The 11,839-nt window shown below is 38.4% G+C and overlaps 1 protein-coding gene across 1 annotated transcript; it reads right to left on the reverse strand.

The window, feature by feature from the left end:
• Window positions 1-404: 404 nt before the first annotated feature.
• Window positions 405-6,622, reverse strand: LOC120703318 (polygalacturonase non-catalytic subunit AroGP3-like). Its single transcript, XM_039987335.1, has 4 exons — window positions 6,469-6,622; window positions 6,000-6,162; window positions 1,800-2,750; window positions 405-1,401 (listed from the first exon to the last, which is right to left on the reverse strand). Exons 1-4 carry the CDS (start codon window positions 6,517-6,519, stop codon window positions 641-643), a joined length of 1,926 nt encoding a protein of 641 aa, XP_039843269.1. The 5' UTR covers window positions 6,520-6,622; the 3' UTR covers window positions 405-640.
• Window positions 6,623-11,839: the final 5,217 nt, after the last annotated feature.

Below are 11,839 nucleotides of genomic sequence, written 5' to 3' on the forward strand. Positions count from 1 at the left end.
TAAAGGTGATGAGGAGACCACACTAGTTGAGGTCATTCATAGTTACATCCTATGGGAGAAGTGGTACATCCTCCTCAAGCCTACTGGTCGGACATCAAGGCCATCATCACTGCAACCGCCGCCTTCAAGGACACCTAACATGAGACGACCGTCTTTGCCAGCTGCACCACAACATTCTCCTTCACCATCATCTCCTAGGCAGTTGTTGACATTTTTCTTTTCAAAAAAAAGTCTCATGTTCTGCTGTTCCGCTAAACGTCAGCGATGTAATAGCGGATGTTATCGCGTACGTAGCAGCTTTGGATGGCCTCCACTAAGTTCCATAGCCTGCGATTTCTTACCTTGATTTTATTTAATACTTTATTGGTATGGAATTCCTACTGCTATACCCGAAGAGAAAATCTAGCTATTAACAATTTAACATCCACTTGCTCAGGTAAATACAAAAACTTGATATGATCAACTGATCAACTGTTTAGCCAAACCAACTACAACCTGTTTCTTTAGCAAATCACAATCACAACACGTTCACGCGGCTTTTATTTAGTACTAAAAAGCCACGTTGTGTTCCATACGCGTTACAAACAAAAGCCACAGGTCAGAGCTCACACAAATAATGCTCTCTCGGGTACTTCGTGTTCTACCAGGCTTCACGTGCGCCTCCTTGCTCGCCGTCGCCGGCCGGGACCCAGATGACGCTGAGCTTAGAAAGAAAATGGCAAACCGCCACATCACCTGGCTTTAGGTTGTGCGCCACTAAGAACGGTTGCCTGGGTGTCCACTGTGATGTGTCGAGGTGGCACACTGCCAGCGCCTCCATCGCCGGCGCCCTGCCGCCCTCGGCCGCCGCCAGCGTCACCTGGTACGTCGCCACCTGCTTGGTCGTGTGGCAGTAGAACACCGCATAGGGGTAGGTCAGGTCATGGCACGTCGCGGCGACCGGCGACTCGGATAGCTTCCGCACGGCCGTGACGTTGTGCCTCCCCCGTCGAGCCGCCGTGCCCGCCGGGTCGACGGGCATGTCGCCGGAGAAAGCGCGGACGTTGCGCGTGCCGAGGAGGGCAGCAGGGAGCTTCGCGAGGGACTCGAGCGAGGTGGCGCAGCCGGCCTTCTCGCCTGGTAGTGGACGTGGGTGCTCGCAGGACTCGAGCGTCGACCGCATCTCGTCGGCCATGGCGAGGGATGCGGGAGCGAACATGGCAAGGATGTCGCCCAACCGCGCGGTGGAGAATGGGAGGGAGTCAGCCTCACGGCGCGGTAGCAGCGATGGCAGGGTGGTGGTCACTGGGATGGTCGGCGTGATCACGGACCCTGGCCGTAGGACGTCCTGGAAGAAGAACACGTCTGCTAGCCTGTTGACGTTGTCGTGGTTGTGGACGTGCTCATGTGCATGCCTATACCCTGAAACAAGTTTGAGGGCATGAATTATATTATATCCCTTTTTCAGAAGTACCAATCCCATTTCAAAAGCACCGACCTACAGCATCACACAATTAACTGTTCTTCAATTATATTATTCCTCTACTTGATATGATAAAAGTGTATATTAAAGAATTTAGTCAAAATTGACTCTGGATTAAAAAGACATTCCCCTATATGTCATTTTATCATCTTTGTTGGACACAAATAAGTTACTTGTTTTATATGGTGTCATATATATATCATGGGATGCATAACTCAAAATAATATTGACATTACATAAAAAATTAGACCTAGAATGGTTTCTACAAACTTGCTAGCTAGTACAAAGCGAATAAAAGAGTAATAAAGTAATATGATTTTCTAGAAAAGGGACGCACCTTTACTTGCTTCACCTTTCTCACTTACACCCCGTTTATGATCATATATGGTGATCATTGATAAAGGGTCCTCTTTTTGGGAACCATATGATGTGTCGATCTTCCTTAATTCCTCACCTTGGGACCCATATGATGTGCTGATCGTTGTTATATCCTTATCTTGGGAACCATATGATGTGCTGATCGTTCTTAAGTGCTCACCTTGGGACTCATATGATGTGCTGATCTTCCTTAAGTCATCACCTTGAGACCCATATGATGTGCTGATCGTTCTTATGTCCTCACCTTGGGACCCGTATGATGTGCTTATTGTTCTTAAGTCATCCTCACCTTGGGATCCGTATGATGTGCTGATCTTTCTTAAGTCATCACCTTGGGAACCATATGTAGTGCTGATCGTTCTTATGTCTTCACCTTGGGACCCATATGATGTGCTTAACGTTCTTAAGTCATCCTCACCTTGGGATCCATACGATGTGCTGATCTTTCTTAAGTCATCCCCTTGGGAACCATATGTAGTGCTGATAGTTCTTATGTCTTCACCTTGGGACCCATATGATGTGCTTATTGTTCTTAGGTCACCCTCACCTTGGGACTCGTATGATACAGTGATTTTTCTTAGATTGTCTTCATTACCTTGATATCCATAAGATTCTATGGTCTTTCTTGGGTCCTTCTGAATTTGGGAGGTATATGATGTTGAAATCTTCTTTAAGTCTTCTTTAGCTTTTGTCCCATAAAAATTTAAATTGTTGCCCATCCCTTTCAACATCAAGATATTTTTATCCTCTTCAAATTGTGCACCAGAAAATTGCATTTTCATTTCTACCTCATTCCCTTTTCCAATTTTTTGTGGTCCTTTTACATATTCTTCACCTTGTGATTGGTCATTTTTTATTGCATCTGTGTTCTTCCCTTGAGCAACACCCTTGCCATCCTGAGAGGCATGCACTGATACATGCATTATAGATATTACGAATGAGTATATAGATTAATGACGATAAAGACAATGTTGCAAAAAAATATAATAATTAGTTCATAGATTCAAGCTTCTTATGCAACCAATAGATATATTTTTTCTCTTGTACATTCTTATATATTACATTTATTAGGTTGGATTATTGGGGAAAATACAAATTTGATCACTATTTACAGTTAGGAATATAAAATATGGAACTCTTTTTACAAATTCCATTTAAAATCCTTATATAAAAAATGTTACTTTCAATCATGACCTATGAAACTAAAAATTCAGATTGGAATAACACTAACGTACTACAAATTTGTCATTGAAATTAATGTTCAGATTGGAGTAGCTATCATTTATTTGAATATAATGTTGGTCAAAGTTAGTCTAGTGATACAAATTTTTATATGTAGCATTGACACAAATTCTAAAATACCTATTATGAACCTTTTGATCTCTAATAATAAATTAGAATTATAAATACAAACAATATTATATTTACCTATTCAATAACATACCAATGGTGGGAATTTAATGTATTATATACAAGAACAATAATAGGTGCTGAAAATATGTTGATTCTTTATCGAAGCCAGCACGGGGCCCCTACCTATTTTTCTTTAAGTTTATATTGAATCCAATTTGCTTTAGTTTGCTTTCACAAGGAGTCGAAGCTAGGTTTGATGGATGCTACTCAGGTGTTCTAACCACTAGGGTAAAGGTCCTTTAGTCATGTTAAAATTTTCCTATTGAGACCATGTAATATAATCTAGTTCGAGTCAGTGATCCGCAATTGCCAAATGCAAACACTAGGATTGAAAATAAGTCAAATATAATGGAAATAAAAAACTAACCCGAACAAACACTGATAGAAAGCTTTGTTCATAGAAAACTAATCCAAACAAATATAGATATACTAGATGGAGTGCATTATTATGAAATTTTGACAATTTTTAGTATTTAAATGAAACATGGATAACTATATATACATCTCTAGGATGGTTTCTTACTATCTGAGCCTATAGTTTTACTAGTAATTAGTTCATGATATGTAAATAATATATGTGCCACGAAATTGATACGATTGGATTCATTTTCAAAGGAACTTCCTAATGAATATAATTCTTAATACTAATAATATGTTATAGAAATAATTGACCAAGAAAATTTTTGGACAATGCAGAATTAATATTCATGCAAATAAGAAATTTGGATTTCATTTTTGTAAATGATAGATAAATTAACCTAAAATCTAACCCCCCCCCCTAAATTGATCACTATTCCATGATTGGAGAAAGTACTTTCATATCCATTAAAACTTCTCCTTAACCATACTCAATGCAGATGCTCTTGCAAGCTACCTGCAATCGGAGCATGCTCTCAACCAGCTGGATTGGAGCCCTGTTACCTTCTAAAATCATAGGTGGCGGACCCTTCTAGTCTTCTTCTATGACAGTCATAGAATAAAATTATGTTATTAGCAAAGTAGGTGTATATGCAAAGGGTGTGCATCACTTATGTGACAAAAAATTTCCATCATGTGAAAGTGTGCATCACCACTAGCCCGTTGGCCCACATGCATTGCGGCCTGTCACGCATAAGAGTTTGTTGCAAGCTCAGTGTCCACCAGTTGGCCCATTATTGGGTTGGGATTCACAAATCACAGCGAATCTCATGATTGATACGCATCTATGACCCAAGGAAATTGATGATACCATCTCATGTGAAAAAATATTTGGAACTAAAAACAAAATAAATCTTAAAGTGAATATGCAATATAAATTGTGATTGCGGTGTTGTATGTTTTTTACAACTTGATGCAAAATAAGATCCCACTTGATTATTTTTAGATATTTTTTTATTAATATTATTTTATAAATATAGAAGGTGTTATGAGACATGTAAAAAAATTCTATTAAAATGGGGAACAAAAAAAAATTATGTATCAAACGATTGTACAAACTCACTGAATAAATGTGAATAGCCATGGAACACAGAAATTTGAAACAAGTAAATGTGAAATAGTATGAACTCATGTAACAAAATAATTATATGCATCGAACAAAGTATACACACTCAGAAAATGAAACTATGTACCCATGAAACAAAATATACTAACTCAGAGAATAATATATGTACTTCTTGAACAAATATACAAATTCACGGAACAAAGTATTGCATATCTAGAACAAATTGCACCAATCAAGGTTACAAACCTAAAATATGTATACGAACTTAGTGGAAAGATTTGTACCACAAATACAATGCGGACATTTACCAAATACTATAATCTATGAAAATAAAGTATACAAATAAATTTATATAAGCACAGAAATGAGGGAAAATTTAAACTAAATAAAAATGTGGGATAAGAGGGTAGGCAAAGAAACAACAGAAAAAAGGAATAAGAAATAAAACTGAAAATTTATTAGAAAGATTAAAGAAAGATAAGAACATAGAAAAAGAATGGTCAAGTATGAATGTCTTTGTAGCCTTGTAGTAGTCACACGCTTAGTCCATAGAAAACAGAAAACAGAAATAAGATAATAAATAGGAATAACGATCGAAGAACCAAGAAGCAAGAAGAAAAGAAAAGTAAAAGAAGAAAAGTAAGGAAAACGAAGAAAGACTTTACGCCAACGAAGGATAGATCAACCAACGCATGCACTTCATCCAAGATCAAGACAGTGTAGCTTTTTTTTGTTGTAATGATATTGATGTCTGAATATTAATGTTAATGTTTATTTGTAGAAAGAAAATTTGACCCATTAAAAGATTGGTCAGGTGGCCTATCAGCAGCCAGCCAGATTGGGCCGAACATAATGAAGCTCGGGTATGTGCTGGCTGTGCTGAGCATAAGTTTGTTGTCGGGATGCTCCATCCTTGGGGTTGAATTCCCTTAGTTGGCCCACATGGAAGACTCTTGTAGCGATACATAGAAGAAGTGTAGCGGCGGCGATATATAGTGTTCCACATATGCAAACCCATGTTATCATGTCCACAGTTCAGGAAAATATTGCTGGAACAAGGCATAGCTAGCTTATTGTCTGACATTGTCCAGTCGGCAGAAGTAAACTAAGATAGCTAGAGGTAGCAAAAAATTTAGTTTACACATTTCCGGGCTAAATTAAGATCGTACCTAAATGTGTGTGCAATTAAACAAACTTTTACTCACTCGATCGTGAGAGAGAGCGACTCATATATATACATATGTTATTATATTACATATATACCTGTAGAATGGATCAACAGGTCGTGTATGGCTTGGGGCATGGGAGTCAGGGGAAGCACTGCTCGCCAATAGTCCATTGGCGCCATCGTTCTAGACGACGACGCCACGGCAGCCGCAGCCGCAGCCGGCCGATCCACATGTTTGCTTGCTACTGCTCCAGTAACCTGCACGCATGACACACACACACACACACACATTAGTATAATAATTAAACAATAAAATGTATTTACCATGGTATATGGCACGGCCCGTTTCGGTCATACTTAGTAGGGCAAGGTTCAACTACTAAAGAAGCGGACAGGATCCTACTACTTAGTAGAGGGATTATTGAAAGGCCATTACTTTAGGTTTACTACCGGAGTTTAATTAAGCGATGAAAATGAAACGGAATGGTCACCCGTAATGCATGCAGATATGAGTGCGTCGTAGCACTCGCAGCTACAAATATGCAAAAATGTACACGCACTCACCAGGAGGAGTATGACGAGTGACGCCATGACATCCATGTTGTGCTTGTGCATCGCGCTGTACCAGTTTGCACTAGCTTTGTGTCAGCTATTCATGCCCGGCAGGTGGCTATTTATAGGGCCAAACAGCAACTTACACTCTAGCTCGGATTACCATCAGTGTCGGTCAACGATAGTTCAATCGTGGAGTAGGTCACTGGTTGTCGTTGTTCGATGAATATAAAGTTTACGGAGACAGTGGCCCCAAAGCAGATGTCTGATGTCGATGTAGCATGAGCGCGCCAATAATGCTTCGGGGCCTCCCAACATATGGCCATTAAAGAATGGATCACGTGGAACACGCGTCCTCCATTGTTTATTGTGAGAGGGTAATAATTGTCTCGCGAGATTGGGTGGTTTAACACCTGGTTAACATGAAGGTGCCTATATGTCCACCTGCTAATTAAGGGGTATTTGGATCCCCTGTCCCTGTAAAAATGTTTGGATGCTAGGGGGACTAAATATTAGCTAACTATAAAACTACTCGCATAGAGACTAATTCACGAGATGAATTATTAAGCATAATCAATCTATCATTAGCACATATTTACTCTAGCACAATATTGTCAAATTATGGACTAATTACGCTTAATGGATCCGTCTTGCGAATTAGCCTCCATATACATTTATGCAATTGGTTTCGTAATTAGCCTATATTTAATTTAATACTCCTAATTGGTGTCCAAACATCCAATACGACAGGGACTAAAGTTTAATCAGGGAATCCAAACACCCCGTAATAAAAAGGTTACTATGGAGAAATGTCCTTCCATCCATACACCATGCATACATACCAAAGGTAGATCCGATACTGATGCTAGCTGGTCACTTATCACCACTACAGAAAGCATTTCTATCAATGGTCAAAACGTATCTGTGGTGGCAGATTTAACATCCGCCACCAATTTTGTGCAAGCACAAATCAACATTTGTACTTGCGGGTGCACCAACGCTAGCATTCTTAAGTACCTGCCACCACAAATAGATTTCAGCCATTTTACAATTTTAAATACAAAAATAAGATAAAAATATTTTTCACATTTTAGTAAGCATCTACAACCATCCATCATTCGACACAAGTTCCATATTTTTTTAGCACATGCAGTGCACATGGTTCGAACCCGAGATCTCTTTGCTTCATGCTGTCCTTTCCTTACCATCTCACCTACCCATTATATCTTATCTTTCCAAGATATGCTATTCTTTTTATATCACCTTTCTCAATCTTACATTGCATGTTTGATACTCGAAACGATCTCAAATTAAAAAATTATTAACTACAAAAAAATTTAGATATCATCAAACACTACAAATTTTGTATAAAGTTCATATTCATCCAAGGTTGTTTAAAAGATTAAAAATTTAAATTTTTATTTTCAAACTAGATTTTAGAAATGGTAACGAATATTTGGCCTAGTAAATGATCTTGAAAGAAAAAATTATCAACTATAAAAAGTTTTAGATCTCGTCAAACTCTATAACTTAAATATAAGGGTTGTTTGCATCTTATGGTGTCTATAACTAACTTGGATTTAGGTTTAAGATTTGATTTCTGATGTGGTAACAGATATTTAGTCCAGTAAATAGTGTTGAACAAAATATTGTCAACTACAAAATTTTAGATCTCGTCAAGCTTTATAACTTTTATATAGAAATTGTTTTCATCTAACTTCATATTAAATAATTATTTTAAAAAAAATATTTTGTACTAGTGGTTGACATAAGCGACCGTCATCACATACCCCGTATTTGTGTTGGTGGTCGCATAAGCCATCTGTTAGTACAAATCTATTGGTGCCAGCGGTTGCTTATATCGTCTGTCAGCACAAATACAAGGCATTTGGTGCTGACGATCGGCAATAACAACTACCGGCAGAAAAAAAAATTGAGGTGCCTTCTGTACTAGTGTATTCCACCATTTCCATGAAACAAATTACATTTGGGTGCTTGGTTTGAATAATGAGGTGGTCCATTATCTTCTTATAATTCCATACATTTTTTATTTGGTTTATTAGGATATAGGCTATAGGCCCTGTTTGGATCCCAGTGGCAGTGGGTGAAAGTGCTAAACTTTAGCACTGATTTATCCAAATAGGAGTGCTAATAGGGTGGGCTAAAGTTTATTAGCCAATACTAAAAAAATTTACCATGTGTATGAGTGCTACTATGTGCTAAAGTTTAGCACTCAACTTTAGCACATCCAAATATAGCTAGGTCCATAGAATGGATTAATCAATCACCACCTCATCATATGCAAAATTATTAATGTACTAATGCATCGCGTGCAACTCTACAAGCTCACATCATTATCAAATAATGTCATTTCGATCCAATATGAGTCTAGACCCAAATGCTTTGTTGTTGAGGTTGTACAGACTATAAGCCAACATGATATAATTTGATAAAGATAAAACATACGAGCGGCCCTTGAACTTGTGTCAATATATATGCTATATAAGTCAAGAATTAACTCTCAAACTACATGTAACAATCATTTTAAGCGATGTACTGTATCATAGGGTCCATACCACCTCAACCCTGTCTCCATGATGATTGCCATGCCAGGTAGGCACATGTGTATCTTTTGCGTGGGGTATGTAAGGATACTGCTCTCTATGTGATTGATTGGACGGTGGTTTCGCGTGTTTTGTATAAATCGAAGCAATATATACAATCGCCAAGAGCAATGTGACGAGTGACATGTTGACATCCATATTGTGCATGGCACCGTTCCAGTTTGCACTAGCTGGGTGGCCGATCATGCCCGGCAAGTGGCTATTAACGGGGCCCAACAGCACCACTTGCACTACATGATCATCAGCAGCGTACAAGTCGATCATGTAGGTACAAATGGCCATTAAAGAATGGAGCACATGGAATGCGTCCTCCATTGTTTATCGTGAGAGGGTAGTAATTGTCTCGAGATTTGGTGGTTTAACACACCTGGTTAACATGACGGTACCTATGGTGGTCACCTGCTACTAATTAATAAGAAGGTTACTACCGGAGAAATGTTGTTCCATCCACCACAGATCCGATATTTATGCCAGCTAGTCACTTATTGCACTATTTCCACTAAGCAAATTGTACGGGGTATTTGGTTTGAATAATGAGGTGGTCCATTGTCTTCTTAGGATTCCTCTTATATATTTTTTGTTTGGTTTAGGATATATAGGCACATTTGGATCCAAGTGCTAATAGGTAAAAGTGCTAAACTTGAGCATTAGCTCATCCAAATGGGTGTGCTAAGAGGGTGGGCTAAAGTTTTGCCAAAATTCAAAAATTTAGCATGTGAGTGCTAATATATGCCAATGTTTAGCACTCAACTTTAGCACATCCAAACAAGCCCATAGAATGGATTAATCAATCACCACTTCGATCATATGCAAAATTATTAATGTACTAGTGCATATTCACGTGCAATTCTACAAGCTCACATCATGATCAAATAATGTTGTTGAGGTTGTACAGACTATAAACCAACATGGTAAATAACTTGATAAAGATAAAACGTACGAGTAGTGATTTAACTTGTCTCAATATGCTATATAAGTCAATAATTAAGGGTCTGTTTGAATGGGGTAAAGTTGACTGCTCAACTTTAGCATCTATCAGCATTCATACCTCCTTCTAAAGTTTTTTAGTCTTGGCTAAAATTTAGCCACCCAGCACTACTGTTTGAAGAGTCGAGGTTAATACTTTGAGAAATTATTAGCACTTAGATCCAAACACACCTGGCTCTCAAACTACATGTAATCATTTTAAACCATGTACCGCAGGGTGCGTACCTCCTCAACCCTGTCTCCATGCTGATTGGCGTGCCAGGTAGGCACATGTGTACTTTTAGCGTGGGGGCAAGGATACTGCTCGTTTGGAAGTTTTTTTTTTCCTTCAGCTTAGGTTTTACGTGTTTTGTATAAATCGGGGAAGCACCAAGAGCAATGTGGACATAATTGCATCCATATGGAGTTTGCAACTGGGTGGCCATTCATGCCCGGCAAGTGGCTATTTATGGGGCCCAAACAGCACCACTTACACTACAGGATCATCAGTATCTCGGCTAACGTGCATGTCGATCGTGTAGGTACGGATGGCCATTAAAGAATGGAGCGCGTGGAACTCGTCTTCCATTGTTTATTGTGAGGGGTAATTGCCTTAAGGATTTGGTGGTTTAACATCTGATTAACATGATGATAGCAATGTTTAGAAAGAGGTGGTCGATCTCGACCCCAACTCCACAGACGTTATCAGAAGCGAGCCAACAATAATTCCAGCTTGGGGTGGGGGGGTTGATATATATTAATACTATGTTAATTCAAGACAGGATTTTGAGAGTCGTATGTAATATATAGATTGACCCTTTTTATACAGTACTAACAAAACAGCCTTCACTACCAGTTGGAGACCGGCTTTAGTCCCGATTCTCCAACCGGTACTACTACGAGCGAAGACTAAGTCTCGATCTTCGTCACTGAGTAAATAACCCGGTACTAAAGACCCTCCATTATCGGCTGGTTTGGACTTTCCAACCAGGAGGCAACTATACGTGGAGAGCCCTCTCCACTTAGCGTTAAATAGAGAGCCTTACTAGTTACTATATTTAGCACCTATACATGCACTGAAACCGGAAATGCTTCCCCAACAAGGCTTCTGGGTCTGTGAAAGCAATACCCCTGCGCATGCACGTGACATGGCGCAAGCGATCCCATGCAAGTTAAAAAATCCATAGTCTTACAACCATACATTGAAATCAAAATCCGATCATACCATTATGTTTGTTTTATCAAAAGCTTCAAAATAAGATCCCACATAACTATGTTTTGTTCAAGGTGGTGAAGTTACTTTTTAAAAAATAAACCTTACTTCCTCTGCATATAAACTAGTTACAAGTTACTTGATATCATGTATACTATTGACAAGTTACTCCCTGTCACAAGGCAGAAAGTTACTTTTTAAAAAATAAATCTTATTTCCTTTGCCATATAAACTAGTCACAAGTTACTTCATACCATGTACAATATTAGCAAGTTACTTTCTATCACAAATCAGAAAGTTACTTTTTCTAAAATTACTATTACTGCAATGTTACCTTTTTAACTTTCACGAAGTATAAAAGTTACTTTTCAAAAACAAATCTTACTTCTCTACCATATAAACAAGTCACAAGTTACTTCATATCATATATCATGTACACTATTGGTATGTTAGTTTCTATCACAAACCAGAAAGTTATTTTTCCTGAAATTCGTATACTACAATATTACTATTTCCTAACTTTCACAAAGTATAAAAGTTACTTTTCTTAATAAAGGCATAAATCGTAAAAGTTACTTTT

The sequence above is a fragment of the Panicum virgatum genome, chromosome 4K, assembly GCF_016808335.1.
Source record: "Panicum virgatum strain AP13 chromosome 4K, P.virgatum_v5, whole genome shotgun sequence".
NCBI lineage: Eukaryota > Viridiplantae > Streptophyta > Magnoliopsida > Poales > Poaceae > Panicum > Panicum virgatum.

Coding starts and splice junctions, on each gene's coding strand:
- LOC120703318 (XM_039987335.1), bottom strand. CDS start 6,519: ATGCACAAGCACAACATGGATGTCATGGCGTCACTCGTCATACTCCTC. Junction 2,751..5,999: donor CCTGTTGATCCATTCTACAG/GTATATATGTAA, acceptor TGCATGTATCAG/TGCATGCCTCTCAGGATGGC. Junction 1,402..1,799: donor GAAAGGTGAAGCAAGTAAAG/GTGCGTCCCTTT, acceptor AACTTGTTTCAG/GGTATAGGCATGCACATGAG.